At 40.6% G+C, this 23,597-nt stretch overlaps 1 protein-coding gene across 1 annotated transcript in view; it reads left to right on the top strand.

Moving 5' to 3' along the window:
- LOC136862947 (proton-coupled folate transporter) overlaps positions 1-23,597 on the top strand; it is a 129,617-nt gene that overhangs the window by 94,511 nt on the left and 11,509 nt on the right. The window contains exons 3-7 of the mRNA XM_068225204.1: positions 2,303-2,665; positions 11,122-11,435; positions 15,974-16,075; positions 19,462-19,599; positions 23,219-23,237. Of these exons, the coding sequence (XP_068081305.1) occupies positions 2,303-2,665; positions 11,122-11,435; positions 15,974-16,075; positions 19,462-19,599; positions 23,219-23,237 (936 nt within the window). The remainder of the gene's footprint in view (positions 1-2,302; positions 2,666-11,121; positions 11,436-15,973; positions 16,076-19,461; positions 19,600-23,218; positions 23,238-23,597) is intronic.

Here is a 23,597-nt window from a genome sequence, read left to right as displayed (position 1 = left end):
GAAATGTGTATAACTACGTAGTTTGACTTAATTTACAAACCAAGTGTGGAAACATGGAATCAGTCTTTCAGTCTTATGAAGAATATCCACAGCCTGTTTGTAGCTAACTGACAGGGTCAGGAATAGAATGAATGAAGAATGAAATACCGCTAAAGGAAGAAAATACTGCCGAATGCGAGATCTGACGTGCTTTTGCGAACAAAGATTAATGGATGGCAAATGAAATGTAGCGAATTTGTTGAATAAAGAATGACCAGTGAACACAGAAAAATCTCTCACCCTACGTTTCGCCGACACGCACCCCTTATGAAGTGATAGGGCTCAAGAATGAACCATAGCTACTGCCAAAGAAAGGAAATTGTGTGCCCTGGCGAGGCCTGTCGCATTCCCCTGGATATAAAAGATTAATAAATGACAAATGAAATTGTTTCAAACAGTGATGCTGATATAAATGTAAAGAAATCAGAAATAATATTTTGAACGCCAGCTTTGTCCAGCATAAACGCTATCTGAAGTGATCGTAGATTTAACCCCCGGAGCAGTGATGGAAAGCTTACGTTCCATCAGCGTCATGAAGAAGCTTTTTTAATCTTAACAATATCTGAAATTTACAGTTTTCCGTCGCAAATATTCATTCTATCAGCGTTGTTTCATTCCCTGTGGAATTCCCAAACAGGACCTCTAGTTCCTTGAATGATTAATGACCACGGCGCAAGTTTTACTGATTTTAACACGGCGCAACTTTTACTCGGCGCAACTCATACGACACCATAATAACTATCATGTGCTGTCACTCACAACAATCAACAAGGCTTTTGAAGTAATTAGCCAGTTCTGAGAACCCAGTAATTAGCGAAGATGCGATAACAAAGACATCCTCATCATCTAAACTCTAAATACTGAAGTATCGGGCCTGTTTATAACTCTTGGTAGTCAGTGTAGCTAAGTAGGCTTACGATGGACGGTTGAGCTGTAAATTATTTGGTCCTAGGAACGAGATTATTTCTTAATATTGTGACGGTCAGCGTGTTTTAGTTACTATAATTGGAATATGCATTTCTTGTGTATGTGTTCGTACCATATAAATGTATTATTTTAATTCTTTCGGATTCGTTGTTGTTCATTGTAATAATATACAACCCTGTACTACGAAATAAACTTGTAACTTTCCTTATCAAGAAACGAGGGGCCCATTTTCAATTATTGCCGGGGAGCCCCGAGATCCTTAGTGCCGCTACTGATTGAACACTTCCAACTACTTTCTCTAATCCCTGTACCGCAGTCCGTACTTACACCACTCTTGCCCGCCGTCACCAAGTCCTCCATGCTGGGTTCTGTGGGATGTGAGTTTCCAACTTACATACATCTGCGCTAGTTCGCAGCGTACTGCAAGACTCAAATGTGTAACTTCATTCACCTCTAGTGCGAGATAAAATTCACTTCACCGATATACATAACACCATACACTAATTAAACATACTACTGACTTTGAGAATGCACCTAATGAAAAAACTAAACAGCAATACGGAAGATAACATGATTATGCGTTCGTACAACTTCGCCATCCTGCCTGTAACTTCAGAATCACATCCGTGGGGCTCGGGAGTTCCTACGTCCTACCACCCGGCGGCCAATCTTGCACAGGGGGCTGGGAATATATGCGCTAGCCGGCATGCGGATTTACTAGAGAAATTAAATGAAATTATAATGTCACATACAAATTCTTCTTCTTTCTTCTTTTGCTACAGTTTTCCCCCACACCTGTGGGGTCGCGGGTAAGAACTGCGCCGTACATGTAGATTTGACCCCGTTTTACGACCGGATGCCCTTCCTGACGCCAACCCTATATGGAAGGGTGTGTCTGTGGTGGCTGGTAGTGTGATATGCAGTCTGAATATGACGAGGAGAGTGTTGGGACGGACACATACACCCAGTCCCCGATCCAGAAGATTTAATCAGAAGCGATTAAAATCCCCCACCCGGCCGGGAATCGAACCCGGCACTCTCTGAACCGAAGGCCAGTACGCTGACCATTCAGCCAACGAGTCGGACAATGTCGCATACAAATTATAAATCAATAAATTCATGAAATACTATAATACTAATAATACTAATTAAATTTGAATGTAAGTGGTGCTTTCAAGACATCCGTGGACACTGTGTGCCTGGAGCCGCCACTAATATACGAGAAAGCTAGTCACCGACTTTAGTAATTAGACAAAATAGGCCAAAATACAGAGGTAAAAAATGTGACAATTTACTTTATTTAGAGAATTATAAATTTTTGTTGGTATGATTTCAGAATGGAGCCTGCTTCAGCTGCAGTATGCCCTGATGAAGCGGAGGCGCAGTTGGTAGTGGCCAACATCAACACGTGGAAGCCGACTGTGCAGTACTCTCTGCCGATAGTGTTCGTGTTGTTCGCGGGCTCGTGGAGCGACAACCACGGGGGACTGCGCAAGCCACTCATTATTCTTCCCATACTGGGACAGATGCTCTCCGACGGTCTGCTTGTTCTCAACTCCGTGTGCTGGCAGTGGCCAACTATCGCTACAGCGCTGTGCGAGGCCCTGCCCTCAGCGCTGTGTGGAGGCCGCTCCACACTCTCTATTGGCATCATCAGCTACTTAGCCGACATCACCAGCCATGAGACCAGGACTTTCAGGTTCGTAATCATTGAGTGATTGATCTCAAATATTTGTGCAGAAGTTTGAAAGTTGGAGATGTACAGTAAGTAACTATGAGCAACATGCGGCCAGTGTATGCTGAGTGGCCGTAATAGACCGGTTTGTGTTGGTCATCCTGTAAGGGACGGACACGAACTCCGCAATTCAGAAAAGGTCGAGGAACCGTCAAGTAATCCCCCTACCCGAATTCCGCAACTTACCCTTCAGGCAGAGAAAATCACAATTTTAGCCCTTCTGGCAAGCAACTCATTGTTGAAAACATCCTAGGGATATGAGCTACGGATTTTAGGTAAATATAATAAATAGGGCTCGGATGTTTAAGACCTAAAATTAGCCCAAATAAGCAAGCAAATATGACCTCAAAAGTGACGAAATATGACGTAAAAATTACAAAATATGATTAATCTAAGTATGGCCATTTTAAAATAAGTTATAAATAGAAACGTCAATTCTTTTCATACATATTTGATAACTAAATTCTTTATTATACTTTCATATTACTTTTCTGAATATACATGTTTAGCAGTTATTCACAGTCTGTTGTTCTCTATTCACTTATCAAACATTACTAAATACATATCTGTGTAAAGTACTAAGTTCGCTAAGAATGTCAGACCACACAATATCTTAAAAGTCAAAACATGTTTACATCCTTCATTGGTGGTTTAAAACACAAGAAAACTAGAAATCAATATTTTTTTTAATGAAACGTTTAAGCCTAGATTACATTATATTATTCAAATGCGTTCAAGTTTAAATTGAACACCACGAAACGAATTAAGCAGATGTCTTCCGATACATTATGGTAGGGCGGCAGGGCAAATAGTGCAAACTCACATAACGTTTTCATTCTTATCCGCGGGTGGTATTGAAGTGTATGACGAGATTCATCTTCAAAGCATCAGGCGTGAAATACCTCCGATTATCACTTAACACATTCTTGTAAGAAGAGAAGCTCCTTTCTACGTCACAAGATGTTATTGGTGCATATTTAAATAATGTTTAATCACTACTGTCGAGTATGCATTCATCTTGAAATGTACTGGTACCTTCTCCTCTAAGAACATCATTTATCTTGCACACAGAGTGAAAACAGTCACTTCGATTAAGTACGTTTTGAAATTTCCGTTTTACACTGACGCCAACTATTCCATGTGATCGTTGTGCTGGAAGTTCAATACTTCTCACAATTTCAATACATGCATGAATTTCTAAGCTAGCAGCTTCTAAACGAGTAATTGCACTCGATACATATAATTCCAAAATTCGACTAAATATACGACAGACTTTCTGAAAAACTGTTGGAAAACAATTCCTGCGCAGTCTTGATAGAAGAGGCAGAATATTCCACTTATATTAACTACAGATGTGATACGGAAAAGCAGTTTTGTGAATACTAGTTCTCATTCGGAAAGTTTACGATGATTTTGCACAGCTACAGCTGTCGCCAAACCGCCGAAATATGACGTTTCTACTAAAATAGCTCAAAATATGACCTTATGACAAAAAATAGCCAAAATATGCATTTATATGACAAATACAAATCACTTAATTGTGACGATAATCACCTGACTTGCACCAAAATCAAACCAGGCAAGAAAATAGAGACAGAGAAAAAATATGACTTTTCCTAAATATCCGAGCCCTAATAATAAAGTATGAGATTTTTTTTATTTATTCCTGAACATTACACTTCCTTTCTTAATCATCGCTATATACCGGGCGAGTTGGCCGCACGGTTAGGAGCGCACAGCTGTGAGCTCGCATCCGGGAGATAGTGGGTTCGAACCCCACTGTCGGTAGCCCTGAAGATGGTTTTCTGTGGTTTCCCATTTTCACACCAGGCAAATGCTGGGGATGTACCTTAATTAAGACCACGGTCGCTTCCTTCCCATTTCTAGGCCTTTCCTGTCCCATCGTCGCCATAAGACCTATCTGTGTCGGTGCGACGTACAGCTAATATATAAAAAAATATTAGATTAGCAGTTTGCCTTTTTCTACCACTACGAGCGCTAATGTGAATCAATGCAGAGTTTCACTAAGTCCTCATAAGTACATTCTTTGTGGACATTTTTCAAAAATCAAGATAGCTTCTGAGGGTATTGAACCAAGGAACACATTACAGAAATAATTACATAAATAAGTTAATTTGGCTAGGATTTGAATCAAAAAGGAAGTGAGTAAGGAAAGAAGCAATTTTCGAATGTTTTTCCGGCACTGCATTTAGGTCGGAAGTGATTTTCCAAGTTTGTTCTTTTACTTCAATAGAGCTATCCAAGACTCACAATTTGAAACCTTTCCGGGCCTTTTAGCCCTTCAACTTTCGGCGCAATTGAGGAAATTGCTTAATTTTAGTTTTTCATAGTAAGGGGACCCTGCTTTGTCTGCTAGGAACTGTTTTCAACAGTAAAACAGGTACGTTCGGCTAGCATATAGCTGACGGCAGAGAAGAGCATAGTAGTGGCGAACCTAGTGCCGAGAAAGTGCTGTTAGACGTGCAGGATAGTGATACGGAAGATGGAGAACAGTGTAAAAGGAAGGTATAGTGAAAGGGGTCAGACACTCCTATTTATAACAACACTAGCAAGATACCCGTGCTTCGCTACGGTATTATACTGACATTTATAATTGAATGCTTAACGTTTTATATATAATCTGCCAAAAGTCATGATCTGACTTGTTTTCTGAGAGATTACGGCAAAGTTCCTCCCATTTATCTTTCTTTCCAGGAAACTATTTCATACTTCCCGGGCTACATCCAGGTATTCTGCCCCGTCAGTTGGGTCCCTAAATCTTTGCCATCTTTTCCTATAAGCATTTTTAATATGGATCAAATCCTTGAGGAGATCTGGCGTGGTGTCGTCTTGGGTGCCCTGGTGATACTGAACCCATGGCCGACTTGCATTCGTAGTTATTACCCGGCCAGGACCCGTCTCCAGTGCGGTCTGCACTTTTTGACGAGGGTCCAAAACATTATTGTTATTATTAGGGTGGCTGATAGTAGTTAAATTTAGGTTATTATTTTTATTATTGTTCTGGACCCCGCAGCAAGATGCAAGACCGCTACTTGGTGGTAAATTACATCTGCTGCCACTGTCATTGCTGACAATGTGACCTGTTTTTCTATTTGCTTTACGTCGCACCGACACAGATAAGTTTTATGGCGATGATGGGACAGGAAAGGCCTAGGAATGTGAAGGAAGCAGCCGTGGCCTTAATTAAGGTACAGCCCCAGCATTTGCCTGGTGTGAAAATGGAAAACCATCTTCAGGGCTGCCGACAGTGGGGTTCGAACTCGCTCACAGCTGTACGCTCCTAACTGCACGGCCAACTCGCCCGGTAGCACCATTGTCGCGCGTAGGCAAGTGCGCGGGATTTCTGGCGATACGAATGATATACTTCTGTGCATTATTGACCTTATTATAGAGGTGAACACTTGCATGGTCAATATCATTCTTGTCATTTATTGTGTTTAAATTTTTATTTATGTGCCAGGAGAATCTACTGTAATCTAACTTTAGGTACTACAAATGAAAAGATGGCTCTTGAAAACGAACCCAGGAAAGATTAAAAATGATCGGTTTATGATCAGAATCAAGTACATTATGAATAGTAAAATCAATTGGTCTCAACTCCTTTTCCACCCCGCCGCCCTCAAGTCCATTCCCCCCACCACACAGAAAGAAGGCGTGTTTCTTTATGCTTAAAGGAGATTCCAAATACCAATGTTCACGTCTGTTACCTTCAGTTTTGAGATATAAGTTACCCCATAAAAAGAATACACTTTTTTCGCTTCCTTTCACATTCCCCCCCCCCCCCAATTAAGTGAATTTTCCAGAAAAATACTTGTTTCTTTATTAGTAAAGGGTCTTATAAATACCAATTATCACGACTGTAACATCTTCAGTTTTTGAGATATGTGTCCTCATAAAAGGAATTCATCTCCTTTTCATCCCTGCCCCTCCCACGATGACTTTCCCCCAAAAATGCATTTTTCTTTGTTTTTAAAGGCGATCAAAATACCAATTTTCACGTCTGTAACAACTTTAGTTTTTATTAGATGTAATTATCCTCATAATACAATTATTTCGATTAATTTTTCAAATCCTTCACCCCCCTCCCCCAATTGGATTTTCCAAAATCAAAGGAATACGTGTTTCTTTACTTTTAAAGCAGATTCCAAATACCAATTTTCACGTCTGCAACATCTTTCGTTTTTGAGATAATAGTATCTTCATACAAATAAATAAAATAATTTTTCAATTCTACCCCCACCCCCAGCCCCCTTTGATTTCCGAAAACAAAAAAACGTATTTCATTATTTTTGAAGGAGATTCCAAATACCAAATTTCAAGTCTATAACTTCTTCAGTTTTTGAGGTATCAGTATCCTAATAAAAAGAATTCAACCCTATTTTCAGTCATTTTTACCACCCACCCAAATGGTTTTTACGAAAACAAAAAATACTTGTTTCTTTATTTTAATAGAGGTTTAAAAAATACCATTTTTCACTTCTGCAACATGTTAAGTTTTTGAGATATACTGTAGACATGCTCATTTTAAAAATTCACCCCCTTTTTAGTTCCCCTTAAGTGGAGTTTCCAAAAACGAATCACCTATTTTTCTTTACTTCTACAGGAGATTCCAAAGAGCAATTTTTACATCTGTAACATTTTACGTTTCTGAGATATACTATAGATATAGCCTTTCAAAAAAATTCACCCCATTTGTCACTCCTGCTTAACCCCCATTAATTAGATTTGGATTTCCCAAAAAAAAAAAAAGGTGATTATTTTAACGGAGATTGCAAGTACCAATTTGCAGGACTGTAATATCTTCAGTTTCTGAGATATAAGTATCCTCATTAAAGACATTCAACCCCTTTTTCACCCCTTCTAATGGGATTTTCCTAAAACAAAGAAACACGTGTTTCTTCATTTTTTAAAGGAGATTCTAAATACCAATTTTTACATCTGTAAACTTTTTAAGTTTTGAGATACAGATACACTCATTTTAAAAATTCACCCCTCTTTTCACCCCCTTAGTGATGGAATATCCAAAAATCCTCCCTTAGCGAGCACCTACTTTGTAATATAAATGTATCCTCAGAATTTCATTTCTTTATGTCCAGTAGTTTTGGCTCAGCGATGATGAGTCAGTCAGTCAGGACATGTTCTTTTAATTTATATATATAGATTAAACTTAAGGAAAGTGAAATCTCCTGGTGATCAGGGATGGTGCTCGAAGGAGGAGAACTGTATTGCCATACATTTTACACAGGGGAGTGGTCAGGTTTTGTCTTGGCACGTGGGGAATCACAATCATGATCCATCTTCAGAAGAGTACAAACAGACTCTTACATTCGACTAAATAGTGTCCGCTCTGGTTCCGTACCAAAAACTGACAAGAAAACCAAACAAAGACATCCACAAGAAAATTATGCGATGGAAAAATGGTGAAATGGACAGAGCGCACTTTTAGAAATGTATTTCGTACAAAGTTTAAATGTTATCGTTAGCTTAAGAATAGTCATAAGATAATATGCACTTGCAATCTAATCTCGTGATTACATACTTTAAACTCTTTGTCGTCATCCAAATGTTATAGTTAGCTTAAAAATACACTGAAGAAAATGGAAATTGCAACACCCAGAAGGAGTACTGCTACATTGTTACAATTGAACATGCAGGACGAGTGTTCGGTTGTGCTTCGATGATTACACTTTCAGGTCCCTCTGACCGCAAGTTTGGACAACAATCAATACAGGATGTGCCCACCACGAGCTGCAATACATTGATGAATTCGTCGAGGCATGGAATCAATAAGGCCCTGGATCGCTTCCTCATGAATTGTGGCCCATGCTTGCTGCACTGCACGGGTCATTTGTTCCAGAGTTCTGGGTGGCTGAAGACGGTTGGCCAGTTGTCGACCCATCATGTCCCACACATGCTCAATAGGACTGAGGTCCGGGGATCTGGCGGGCCATTCTAAGGTTGTGATGTCGTGGAGAGCTTCTCTGGAGATGCGTGCAGTTTGAACCCGTGCATTGTCCTGCTGAAACATCCTATTAGCAATGTTCGCCATCATAGGGACAACCACTGGAATGAGTACCCTATCAACGTACTGTCGAGCAGTCATAGTGCCCTCAACAAGCACTAATTTTGATTTCACATTAAAGCCAATAGCTCCCAGTCCATAATGCTTGGTGTTGGCCCTGTGTGCCTCTCGACAATAAGATCTGGGCGGCCCCTCTCCCCGGTACGTCGGCGCACACGATTCCGGCGATCACTGCGGGCAAGACAGAAGCACGATTCATCACTAAAGACGACCCTATGCCATTCGTCGACCCACGTCGATCTTTCTCGAGACCAGGCCAGCCTTACACGTCGCTGTTGTGGGGTCAATGGAACACCTTCTGCAGGGACACGGGCTCGTAAGGCAGCTGCACGCAGACGATTACCAACTGTTTCTTGTGTAACGTGGGGTGCCACAGCTGCTCGAATTTGCACTGTTGTTGCATGGGGTTCCATCCGGGCCATCCGAATGATGCGGCGATCCTCTCTCACAGTTGTCTGTCGCGTTGGGCCTGTGCCAGGTCTACGAGTGTGGGTACCTTCATTTGACCACTGCTGCCATACACGTTGTACCGTAGATGCCTGTCGGCCAACACGTGCAGCGACAGTCCTTAGCGATAATCCAGCTTCACACAGCCCAATTATCCGAGCCTTCTCAAACGGCGACAGTTGTTGATAGCGTGCTCTTCCCTGTCGTCGAGGAATGTTTGACGGGGAACACTTCACTGCACAGACTGCAAGTCAACTACGCTACACCAGTGTCCGTATACTGGAGTTGATTCCTCCGCGACCAATCACGTGGGGAGACCTGTAGCAACAATCCAATGGGTCTGAAAATTTGATCGTTTACATACCAACATGGCATAGTTCTATATCTTGAAAATCAACACAAACGACCAATGCCTTCATGGTGTTGCAATTTCTTGTAATTTAAGCTCGTTATTTTATGGTTTAGGCCTACTGATAAGTTGCGGAGTTCGTGTGTTGAGCAGGTAAAAGTTGCGGAGTTCGTGTGAGCCACCTGTAAGTGTTAACATACAAACTGTGACAATAAAGTTCGGTGAATAGTCCTGTACTATCAACTTAGATGAACAATGCATAACAGTGACCTTACTGTCCTTCGAAATAGTCCCCTCCCATAACTATGCACTGCTGAGATCGGCGATAGGCTACATGTCCTGGAAACTTTGCAAGAAGGCTTCCTTTGGGATGGTGTTTAAAAGCCTCGTCACGTTTCGTTGGATGTCAGGAATATCGTCACATCTCTTTCCTGCAGTTCATCCGCTATAATGCGCACAGTGAATCGCCGATCGTTCGCGATTAATGTCCTCACCTTCTCAATGGTTTCGTCTTCCGCTACGGGGGTTGTCAGAAACACTCTCCCGGCCTCCTCGAAAACGGGCGAACCACTCGTACACACACTTCAAGGACAGTGATTGATCTTCATAAATATTACCAGCACCGAGCTCGATAGCTGCAGTCGCTTAAGTGCGGCCAGTATCCAGTATTCGGGAGATAGTAGGTTCGAACCCCACTGTCGGCAGCCCTGAAAATGGTTTTCTGTGGTTTCCCATTTTCACACCAGGCAAATGCTGGGGCTGTACCTTAATTAAGGCCACGGCCGCTTCCTTCCCAGTCCTAGCCCTTCCCTGTCCCATTGTCGCCATAATACCTATCTGTGTCGGTGCGACGTAAAGCAACTAGCAAAAAAAAAAAAAAAAATTACCAGCATCGCATGCGTTTCTTTCGGTGTCTTGCCAAGCTTAAAACAAAACTGTACATTGATCATTTGGTCGTTCATGTTCCAGTTCGCAGTTCAGAACCAACGCACTAAACACGCTCTGTGTCAAACAGGTCTTACACGGCACACACACGATGCTCAACTGAACAATGTTGGGAGCAGGTGATCAAAACCTGCTGCTACGCAAGTGCAGCGTTGCGTGTTGCCAGTGTTGCCGGATCGACCGTTCTGACTTCATTTAGCGAACTTTATTGTCACAGGTTATAGATCTCACCAGCCAAAAAAGAAAACACCGTGACGAGTGAACATGGGTTCAATGTTGAATTTCAGCGTGAGGTGGAGAAGCACTCCAAGCTCTATAATATCTGTCTACCAGAATATCCGACAGTGGCGGCTCCTGGTTATTCACATACGCGTAAGCGCACACCCAAATTCGTTCATATGCATGACGTACTTTAAAGTAAAGGGCATTCAAAACCCTTCTGTCGGCAAGGCCTGAAAATGGCTTTCCATGGTTTCCCATTTTCACCTCAGGCAAATGTTTAGATACAATTAATTACAAATATGCATACCGGTACAGAGACTACAACCACAATCAAAATATTTGTTCTCGTTGCAGGTTGGGCATAGCGACATCATTTGTGTTCCTGGGTGCCCCGATCGGCTCAATGCTTGGCGGTATACTCAACAAGTACGTCGGCTTCGCAGGCACTTTCGGTGTTTGCGTCGTCATGAACCTGTTGGGCCTCATCAGTCTTCTCCGGGTGCCAGAAACAGGGAGTATTGAGCGGGCCACTCACATAGGCCGTTGTTGTGACGCTAGTCAGTTCGTACAAGCAGTGAGGACAGCGACACGTCCCCGACAAGGCTACTATAGGAGCAGCATCATCATCCTGGCCCTCTCCATTTTCTCTCTCCTGGGGCCCTTCATGGGTAAGTTTTTAATTTTGTAAATATTTCTTAGCAGACAAAATAGGGCGTTCCCATGCCACAAAAACCGTATAATTAAGCAATATCCTCAATTGTGCCAACATCTTAAGAGCTAATGGGCCCGGAATGGTTTCAAATTGTGAGTCTTGGATACCCCTGTCAAACTAAGAAACAAATTTCGAAAATCTCTCTTCTAGACTAAATGCAGTTCCAAAAAAGTCAGCATTAAATTGCTTGTTTCTATACTCGTTTTCTTTTTTTATTAACATCCTAGCCACATTAACTTATTTACATTATTCCTTCTGTAATGTGTTCCATGGTTCAATACCTTCAGGTGATTTTTGATTGTTTAAAAAATGTCCATACCGAGTGTAGTTATAAGGGCCTAAGTGAAACTCTGTATTGACTCACATTAGCGCTCGTAGCGGTGCTTAAGTGAAATAATTTAACTTTCTTTCTTAAAAGGTCAAACACAAATAACCATATGAATTCACCATTAAACAGAATATGTCAGTTAATTAATAAAATGCCAAACGTGGACATATTTCACGACGAGAGTATCTTGTTAAGGTCAGTCAGAAGGGAACTCGCACAGAAATAAGACATAAAGTAAATAGAGTAGCATTATTGGGTACCATGAATAATATAGTCCTTAGATTAATTTAGATTAATAATGTATATTTTAGGAGGAATTAAAATAACAAGTTGAAACACACACTTACCACTGTCCATAGTTCATAAGTATAATATTATGTGTATATTTTAATTTTTATTGTAAATAATTTATAAAATTAGAAATAAGAAATGGGAATGTTCTGTAAGTGAGCAGAAATGCCTGTTGAACAAAAATCAAATAAATAAATAAATAAATAAATAAATAAATAAATAAATAAATAAATAAATAAATTAGGGCTCGTAGTGGTAGAAAAAGGCAAATTGCTAATCTAATTGACCGGATGTATGTATGTTGTATGTTGGGTATTCAGCCCGAAGGCTGGTTTGATCCTCTGCAGCTCCGCCAACAGCTGTCATAAATAGCCTAGGCGTCACTGAAGAGGCGTACTAGGGAAATGAGGAGTGAGGTAGTTTCCCGTTGCTTTCCTCACCGAGCCAACCGTTGCTATTACATATCAGTCTGCCAAGCCCACTGAAATTCATGCACCAACCGACCCTATGAGCGATATTTTCACACCATTCATAACAGGGACTGGCTGCATAAGGAATGGTATTACTAGCTTCACTCATACCTCAGTCACTTTCATATTGTCAAAGCCAAGGATGAGACTGAGACAGGTCAATGAAAGTAACAAATTTGATATAGCCCATACCAGAAGACATAGTGCACTGTAAACACTACATCTCGCCAGCAAAGGCATAATTGACCGGATAACGGGTATTAATAAAATTATTGTAATTTTTAGGAATAAATAACTAATATATTCTTATATTTTATTTACCTAAAATTCGTAGCTCATATCCCTAGGATGTTTTCAACATTGAGCTGCTTGCCTGAACGGCTACAACTGTAAATTTATGGAGTCTTGGTTGCAATCGGCTCTACATCGTTTCCATAAATAAATCAGCCCTCATGGATGACAGGTTTATTTACACAGACACCACATAAAGTTTTAGTACACTTTTGCATATAAAATACATTGATTATACCAACGAGACCCAAAGAGACGTGATGCTCATGCTCATACACACGCGACGCCGCCAAATGACGCTAGTTCAAGAAGCTATACACCCTGTGTTGCATCGTGCACGAGGGTGCGTTCTGTATGTGGGGCGAGTTCATTCTTCCCGATGCCGCCACAGATTTGTTTAATTTAGCAATAGCCTATATGAGTCCTAATTATACCTTGTACACAACATAATATATATCGTACCGTGCCATTCTTTTAGAATTTAAGTAAATGTTGTGTTCTTATCCATACACTAAAATTGAGTAGCCCTGTGGTATAATATTTACTTAATATTCTCAGATAGCTCGATAGCTGCAGTCGCTTAAGTGCGGACAGTATCCAGTATTCGGGAGATAGTGGGTTCGAACCTTACTGTCGGCAGCCATGAAGATGATTTTCCGTGGTTTCCCATTTTCACACCAAGTAAATGCTGGGGCTGTACATTAATCATGGCCACGGCCGCTTTCTTCCCAGTCATATCCCTTTCCTATCCCATCGTCGCCATAAGATCTATCTGTGTCGGTGCGACGAAAGCCAATATAAAAAATAGCAACTTTCAAAATTCAAAAATCAGGAGGTTTTTTTTTTCGCGTTATATCCCGACATAATTGACGACGTAACTTTGAAAATATTTAACGCTTTATACTCTCAATTATGTTACTTCTCTTATTATTTAATTAATTAATTAATACTGAAATATTGCATGTATTTTATAAGTACTGAAATACTGCATTATCTGAGCTTTAGAAAACACGATTCATCATTATAACTGCCTTAGACCTCTTCATAAATTTCTGAACTAGATTTCTGCTCAAAGCACTGGCCGTGTTGAATGGGTTTTAATGTTTAACTTTTTTCCAGAATTCTTTTTCGGAAATCTTTGATCTGAATTGAGTTTTTCTCCTTATAAATATGCCAAAAATATTCTCACAGTCGGCATCGCCATGTGGAAGTGATAAAATAAAAAAGCATTACGTTAGAGACTCTGTCATTTAAGAACACCGCAAGCTGATTATTATTAATATTATTATTATTATTATTATTATTATTATTATTATTATTATTATTATTATTATTGACACACTAAAAGTCACATTAAAGGGTAATGGTTACAACGTTCCCAGAGACACACATAAGCAAAGATCTCAGAAAGAAGAAGTGAACTGCCTACCTGCCTCATATTTACAACACTACAGACAGAATTGTCTAAGTTCTCCGGAAGCATAATATAAAAACCGTCTTTGGCATTCTGACTAAAATTGCTCATAGTTTAGGTAAAAGCAAGGGCAAATTGTCCCCACTATTACTCGCAATCAAGAAACACCAAAGAAATATCCGTGTTCCAAGATGTTCGAGCTCTTACCCACACTAGACACTACAGGTCGAGGATTATACGGTTATACGGGAAGCTGTGGAAATACGTAGAAATCCTAACAATTTTAACAAGGACACTGGCTATCAATTAAGTAATACATGGTTCTCAGCCATTGAGGATTTAAGTAGATAGTTCTCTTACCTGTCCTTTCACTATCGTTATTTCGTTTCTGTGTTTTCCAGATTCGTTCCTCATCACAAGATGTTTCATTCCAGGCTTGTGTCAGAGTCATACTTTCATACGTGTGTACACCTGTTATAGCCCCACCTCCCACCCCTTCAAGATGATTCTGATGGTGCCGTTAGCTTCCGCTTCGAATGCTAGCGCTGTACCGCGTACGGTGAGCCATCTGGTGACGAATGAATATACCACTTACACTTCTGTTACTAACATCTGAATTCAAACCTTCATTGTTGCAGAAGTCCTCCTCACGGACAGTCGAGATTTTCTTCTGAAGACGCGGAGCGAAGTTCTCTGCGAAACGTGAAAAGTTTCACCTTGTTTTCCTGTCACGGCCTACGGTCAAAAGTCCGTATCATGTCTACAAGTACGGACCGTGAAAGCATCAATGTTAACAATACTAAATCTGTTCTCAAAGTCGGGAGATAAGTCTCTGCGATCGGGAGAGAGGGAGAAAGGACCACCAAAAATAGGGAGTCCCCCGCTTAAATCGGGGTAATTGGCACGTCTGTAAAAAAGTGTGTTTATCCTAAACCCAAATTTGCTGTTTTGTGATTTTTACCAGATCTAAGTGACGTATTTGCTGATATCAATAAAAACGTAAGGATTTACAGATTATTGCTTTACTTTGCACCAAAGGCATGAAATGGTAGCTACTGCTACGTTACGAATATTTTCAGCGGTCGTAGTTGTTCTCGGGTATGCTTTGATAAAGAGTCTTTTTTAGAAATTAGGCTCTGCCGTGGCAGTAATCACAAGAAGAATTACGACATTTTAAAAAGAAATATTCTCCTTAAAACACTCTCCCACTGTATTAATTTTTCGGAAGATAGAACATGTTTTTTCATAATACTTTTGAATAATTTTGACAAGAGAATACTGACTATTTATATGAGTAATGATTCCTTCATCTCGATTGTATAATTTCGCAAATGTGCGGAGGAATTTTGAATTCATGAATTAATCAGAGGAAGGATCAGCAGCAGAAATGGTGGAAAGCATATCTGTATTTTGGGAACAATTCTTAGCCATTTCTGCAGAATATTGTATATATGTAGAAAATATGTGAAGTTAAATTGTCATATTCTCATCGTGTTTGCATCTTTTCTGCCAGGGTTCTATTGTAGTTCAAGTTTTCTAATGTACATTATTTTCGAAATTTGAAGCTGTCAGATTGTTAAGTGGGCCAGCCACCCGCTAAAACCGGCCCTGGCTTGAAACAAGAGACACATACATTTTAAGATCAGAGTCCTCTGTAGTGAGTGTTTGTCTAGTAATTCTTGCCAATTTGTCTTTTACAGGGGAATTCTCCGTACTTTACCTGTTTGTTCGGATGAAGTTCGGCTGGGCGGAAGACGATTTTGGATACTTCGCTGCCTTCAAGATGATCGTTATTCTCGTCGGTAAAGTATAATTTCAATTAAGAGAGGGATTTCAGAAAAATGTGTAGATATTTTACGGATCACTCTGCGTGTAAATATAGTAGGACTAATTTGATTCACAACTTATCATTCTGGTGGGCCCACTGAGTAGACTTTATAATGAGATATTATCAGCTAGACGATTATGATGGGTATTCCTATCAGGATTCGGGGAAAGAATAAGAACTCCAGACAGTTGATAGTCCTTGAAGCCACAGAAGGGCCAAAAGTTGCACATTACGGGTATTAATTTACGGAAATACTTCATTTTATCAGCCTGCCGTGGTGTAACTAGGTCTATAGATTCGTCCAGGAAGTAAAGAAGTCGAAGATATGAAAGGGATACAAATGAATTAACAGGAAGTGTCAAATAAAAATATATTATAACAGAATTAACTTCGGGGTTAAAGTGTAGGTTTTAATGTGGAACAGTAGCGTAACCATGATCAACCGAGGGAGGGGGGGTAAAAGGGGGCTATTGTTACAAAATGATGATAGAACATAATTAAATTACTTGCGCGCATGCACGAGTGTCATAAGAACACTGATACAAGTAAATTATGTTGATATTCAGATTGCAGTACATTACAAAATCTTACATTAAAATACAGAACAAGAACAATATGATCAAAGTAAATAGTTTTACGGCGAATGGTATGTTCATATTACAGTCTAAAATCCAACTTTCGAGGCTTCTTAGAAAATAAATTCAAGAGATCTGTTGGTTTTATAATTTTGTCTCTATGAATATTCAAAAGAACCAACCCTTTGAGTCGAATTTCCCCTGCTTAGTGTTAGTTTATGTTTATTTTATTTTGTAAAATTTCTATGGGGGGGGTCTAACCCCCTCCCCATCCTCCCTTGGCTACGATCCTGATGTGGAAGGTACAACTGCAGGAGAGACACTTTATGATCAAGTATTGACTCAAACATGGATGCAAGTGATTATCTAACTGCTTTAAGCTGTTTATTTGAAATAAATTGCTTTGTAGGAAAGGATAATATTGAAAATCTATGTCTCAACAATCAGGAAATTGCAGGCCTCATTTCCACAATTTCTAACTTAGTAGCAATTGGTATTACATTTCGTATGCATTCCATGAGTTATGTTGACAGTTAAATACTGTTCCCTCCAACTTGCAAAAGGGCCCTTCATTTTCATCGTTCCGGTCTGACATCCGTTGGTCAACTCCCGCTCTCTTTCAACCTCGACATTCTTCTTCTTCTTCTTCCTAATCTGTTTACCCTCCAGGGTTGGCTTTTTCCCTCGGACTCAGCGAGGGATCCCACCTCTACCGCCTCAATGGCAGTGTCCTGGAGCATCAGGCATTGGGTCGGGGGATACAACTAGGGAGGAGGACCAGTACCTCGCCCAGGTGGCCTCACCTGCTATGCTGAACAGGGACCTTGTGGGGGGATGGGAAGATTGGAACTGATGTACAAAGGGCACTAGGAAAGTTTTACAATACGCAAAAACGGTTGGCTGGACACCCCTGTAATGGTGAGGGGTGAAAACCGGTCTAGAAGACAGCAAGGTATGACCTTCACACCAGTTGTTACCAAGCAGTGGGACTGAAAGCAAGTTAAGATGTCAGTGTGGTCTAAAGGTGATTATCGCGCAATTATCCGCTACAATTTTGCTCGTAGATTAACTGTTGACCAGTCCCTGGAGGAAATGACTCCTGTGCTGGGGAAAGACTGTCCACATCGGACAACAATTTTCCGCTGGTACAAAGAGTTCCAGAGGGAAAATTTTGGGTTGAAGACGATCCTCGTTCTGGGTGACCGTCTGAATCAGCGACTGAGGAAAACATTGAAGCTGTGAGGAAAATGTTGCAGCAAGAGAGGCGGTTGACATATCGGCAGGTAGAAGAGACCCTCCACATCCCTGCACCAGCTATTCATTCAATTCTACACGACCATCTCCATGTTAGAAAGGTTTGTTCCGTTTGGGAGCCCCATTCACTTTCAGAGGAACAAAGGGCACATCGAGTGAAATAGTGACGAAAAATGCTAAAATAGTTTGAAAATGGGACTTTGCGTAACGTCAATAGCATCGTTACATGTGACGAAACTTGGCTTTATTATTACGATGTCCCAACAAAATCCTAGAACAAGGTGTGGCTGTTTGAAGATGAGGGTACTCCTGTGACTGTGCGAAAGTCAAGATCAGTGAATAAAATGTTGATTGCAGTATTCTTCACTAAACGGGGCATCCTGACTCGGGTTTTGGTAGAAACACAAAGGACAGTTACTGCGGAGTGGTACAGTGAGACTTGTCTGCCTCAGGTCATCCAGGCTCTCAAGCAGCTCCGTCCAAGGTCACGGCTCAACACTTGGCTCTTGCATCACGACAGTGCTCCAGCACATCGTGCTAATGTAACAATGGATTTTCTTGCCAGATCAGCGTTGACTATGCTTGATCACCCTCCATACAGTCCTGATCTTTCCCCATGTGACTTCGCACTCTTCCCAGAAGTGAAGATGAAGCTGAAAGGGCGGCGTTTTGCATCCGACGAGGAGCTTCTGGCAGCATGGGATCAAGAGTGTGAAAATGTAACCGAAGAAAAGTGGCAGAGTTGGTTCAGTGACTGGTTTTGACGTATGGAGAAGTGTATTTGAGTGTAGTGGAAAATATTTTGAAAAGGTCTAAAGTGTTCACTCACATTGCAAAACTTTCATAGCAAATCTAGAATTCTGTCAGCTGTGCTTATTTGACTCTTAAAGAAATTATCACTTCTTCCATGACCTCAGGACAATCAAGCATTATGCTTTAATTTACACCTCTTCCATCACGAGAAGGCTATACATTTTGCAAAAATGTTTATCATTATTCATTCATTGACGTAATCCAATGCCATCAACCAACCAAGAGATAAATTACCATGATGTTACTTGGCATCCCTCAAAATGTAATACCGAGCTCGATAGCTGCAGTCGCTTAAGTGCGGCCAGTGTCCAGTAATCGGGAGATAGTGGGTTCGAACCCCACTGTCGGCAGCCCTGAAGATGGTTTTCCGTGGTTTCCCATTTTCACACCACGCAAATGCTGGGGCTGTACGTTAGTTAAGGCCACGGCTGCTTCCTCCCCATTCCTAGGCTTTTCCTATCCCATTGTCGCCATAAGACATATCTGTGTCGGTGCGACGTAAAGCAAATAGCAAAAAAAGAAAATCAAAATGTAATGTACTGAAAACGTTAAGAAAGACGAAGCCATTGAAATGAAAGTGGTTAAATGTTTATGGGCTCTGTTAAGTAAGGGTATAATTGTGTATTTTCACAAACTCAAGATCCAAGCACCCTTATTTTACCAACAGAACATCAATTTCTAGGTGTTTTTTTCATCACTGACTTGTTTTCTTTTTCAGGCACTATGCTCTCTATGGGAGTGATGTCTCGCTGTCTCAAGTTATCTGATGCATTAATCGGTGTCTTAGCATGCATCTGCCAAACGATCACCTACTCTGCCTATCCGTTCATCAACGAAGGATGGCTCATGTATATTGGTGAGTTACAATAATTATAAAATGGAGTTCCTAGAAGGAAACCATAATTTAATTTCATGGATTGCAAATATTATGAATATTCAGCCTTTCAATCGTGAAATTACCAGCGTTGCTACACCTTTCCAAGACGCTGGCGATGAGTCCACTGCTATACTGGGGCGAAACACTAGTAATAATTTCAAAATTGAAAAAGCCTAAAGAACTTCAATATTTTTAATTATAATTTTATACAAACATCACAGTCTAACACGTACTGTATTTGCTAGTTCATTCAGTGAATATTACGGGACACTCTTAACTTAATGGGCCGTTGGTTTCCATGTTAGGATCCTTAGAACAAAGTTCATCAGCATTATAAAAAATTACTGTTTTATTTGCAGAGGGTTGTTTTATTTTTTTACGGATTTATTCATTGTTTGAGAACAAAAAATATGCTTTACCCATTCAGGGATTGCCATAAGAAAAAGCCTACTGAATAAAATGAATTCGTTATTTAAAAAGATACTTTGGAAATTGAAAACAGTCTTTGTAGTTTAGGGTCCATTGAAATGATTGCGTAATATTGCAGTTGAGCCTTTCAGAGCAGTAATTGCAGTTATTAGAACAAAGGCATTGTCCATATGGAAATACTAGCAGAACTTTGCGAAGAAGCATGCGATCGTACCTCTCGCACCGATCATTAAGCTGATGACCTTCGTGTTGATAAGTTGATACTTAGATCTGTAATAAGGGATGGTTGGATTTTAACTGATTGTTCTTACGGGTTGGTCCATGATAGTTCCTATTCTCGTCGCAGGGTTGAGGACTATCATGTCGACAGGCCTTGTGCTTCCTGTTTCTAAAATTCCACGGATTTTTTCATGAACAAGGAAAGCTTAAAGTGATAGTAATAGCAGGTGTTTTATGGTGCCTCAAATTACGCAGTCATTCTGTACGAACAAGAACCCTAAACATGTGCAAGTTTTTCATACTTACTGTGGCATTAAAGACAGTGGTTATCGTTTTGGAACCTGCCAGGTACGGTCCGAACAGCACTGATGTTAGATGTCATCTTAATGGCTTCTTTTCACTCCCCTCTTTTCATATTTTCAGGTTTGCTCACCCATCTATTAGCAGGCGTACACTCCTTGTGAAGAATGACACCTTTCCTTTTGTGTGGGAGGTAGCACCAGGAAATGAAATTCTCTTAGTCGCAACTCTTTTCTAGTTTTACAAACATTGATGTGCCTGGGATCTTCTGCAAGCCTTTCAAATGCAAGGTGATCCGTGCAGATTAAAGCTTCATGAACCAAGTTATGAGTTTGGTTGATGTACTTATTCGATGTTGAAAGCAGATTTTGACAGGAATTGGTATGTTGAACAAATGCTTCCCATTTCGCCTTAAATAAACCCAGATCCTTGTATTTTCTGTCCGAGTAGAGCATAACAAAACACGCAAATACCAAACCATTTATTCGCATATTTAATAGACTTATCTTGGTTGCTGCAGTTTACCTGATGAACTATTCTATTCCACGCTCTGTAAAACACATTCTAACATCGGTCATATCTTTCTTCTCTTATCTGAACATGACTAATTCATAAATAATCAATTCCCACCCTTGGTGCTGATTCAACAATATCTCTTCCTTCCTTCCTTCCTTCCTTCCTTCCTTCCTTCCTTCCTTCCTTCCTTCCTTCCTTCCTTCCTTCCTTCCTTCCACTAAGCTCCATTGATACATATGATTCTGTATCAAACAGCAGTTTCTTTGTGGGCTATTTCCGATGCTTCTCTTCATTTTCATAATAAATAATAATGCTATTCGCTTTACGTCCCACTAACTACTTTTACTGTTTTCGGAGACGCCGAAATGCCGGAATTCAGTCCCGCAGGAGATTTTTTTACGTGCCAGTAAATCTACCGACTCGAGGCTGAAGTATTTGAGCACCTTCAAATAGCACCAGACTGAGTCAGGGTCGAACATGCCAAGTTGGGGTCAGAAGGCCAGCGCCTCAACCACCTGAGCCACTCAGACCGGCCTTCATGTTCAATGTCATCCATTGGGATTAACAGTGTAACCTCTCATTTTTAATAGAATCATTGATACATTCTGAAAATCGATTCTTCTAACTTTTATTATTATTACCACAACTTATATGACACACACTTATTAATGCCTGAGGCATGAATAAGAGGAAATGGTTCCCCACCGAAAACCGAGGAAGGAAGGTATTAGTTGTCGCTCGTCTTGCAACCATTACGGTTTGGCCACTCGATTCCCAGCCTGATTGTACTGGGTTAGCAATCCGGCGACATCGGGTGGGACGTACCATAAGATCAGTACGTGATAGTACTGTTTAAACCCTGGCCAAAACCTAAACTGCTGAGTGCTCTGCCAACCCCCGTAAACGTGGGAAGGTGATGCTGGAAAACACATGCAGGGATGCTCGCAAAGGTGTTCTAGAAGGGAGTTGCTGAAGATCTTTTTTTAACAATCTGCTTTACGCCGCACCAACAGTGCCTTTACGGCTACGATGCGATGGAGAAGGGCTAGGAGTGGGAATGATGCGATCGTAGCCTTAATGAAGGTACAGCCCCAACATTGCCTGGTGTGAAAGTGGGAAATCACGGAAAACCATCCTCAGGGCTTGCGATAACGGGGTTCGAACCCACTGTTTTCCAAATGCAAGCTGACAGCTATGTGACCCAACTGAAGTGCGATTTAAGAGAATGGCGCTACAGGGGATTCACGCAAACGCATCCCACCTAGCGTTCTAGCTTATGGTACCTCTCTGCGAAAAGTTCGCAGCTTCTTTGCTAAACGGCAGGGAGAATGGTCATCGAGAATTTAATAACAGCCTAGTATATTCGAGCTCTACTTAAAAGTACACTGAACTATACAATACCATGTTCTCCCTTTTCTTTTTGAGTGACTGTATAAGTAAAACAATTCCTTCATGTAGTAAACAAGCTCGTGGGGGAAGGTTAATTACTTCTTTTTTTACATTAGACGTATTCCTTGTATCATGGGTTAAGCAAAATAGAGTAAATTAGTAATACAATTAAAACAGTATGGTCAGTTGAGTCTGAAATTGCTTCTACTTATTTGTGGCAGGGTCATCTGCTTAATCACTTTCCCTATCCCACTGCTATGGTGTGACAATGTCGCTCATAGGGTGGGTTGATGCGTGCATTCGATCAAGTCTCGTTCTCTTTGACTCTGATAATACTAGGTTTCATCTTCACACCAAAGGCCTTCCTTATCTCTTTTATTTTATTTTGTCGAAGTGTCAGAATTCTTCCTCTACTTTCCTCTGATTAAGATTAAAATGATGAACTAATTATCGTGTTGGTGTGCCTCTTAAAACAACGATTATATTCACCATTATCACCAGTACTGTGTTCTCCCAAGAGTTCACAGTTCTTGAACGAATATTTGTCATTACGGGATGCCACGTTAGTCTGGTATTACTTCCACTATAAATAACTTATAATTTCATCTGGTTATTGCTGTGATCTGGCTATTAAATTTTGATATGGAACTCTAGTTATGAACTTGAGATGGCAGTTGTATATATTGTAAATAATATTGTATTCATCATACGCTAAATAAATAAATAATTGCTGTGATGCTTGTAGGACAGACCCTCCGACGAGGGTATGTGGCACCTGCTGTGTGTAGGAAACTGCGTGTTAGTATTGTGCAATGAGTTGTAGGGATGTTGGGAGAAGCACAAATACCCAATCCCCGAGGCAAGGGTATGACAAATTAAAATTAAGATTCAAATCTCTCGACCTGGGTCGAAATCGAACCCGGCCTCCAAGGATCGAAGGCCAAAAGACACTGGCCCGTCAGCCATGGAGCCTGACTGGCTTCAACTTACTTATAGCAATCCTTTCTTCCATCTCTTCCATGTAATCTCCCTTGGTAAATTTTTGTTTTGTCCAATCCCGACGGTACTAGATGTGCGAATTCTCAGGGCTCTTTTATTTTCACACATTTCATCGCCCTTCTTTG

This window comes from Anabrus simplex, chromosome 1 (genome assembly GCF_040414725.1).
Source record: "Anabrus simplex isolate iqAnaSimp1 chromosome 1, ASM4041472v1, whole genome shotgun sequence".
NCBI classification, from domain to species: Eukaryota; Metazoa; Arthropoda; class Insecta; order Orthoptera; family Tettigoniidae; genus Anabrus; species Anabrus simplex.
The sequence above is the reverse complement of the archived record's forward strand: the minus strand, read 5'-3'. Positions and strand labels throughout refer to the sequence as shown.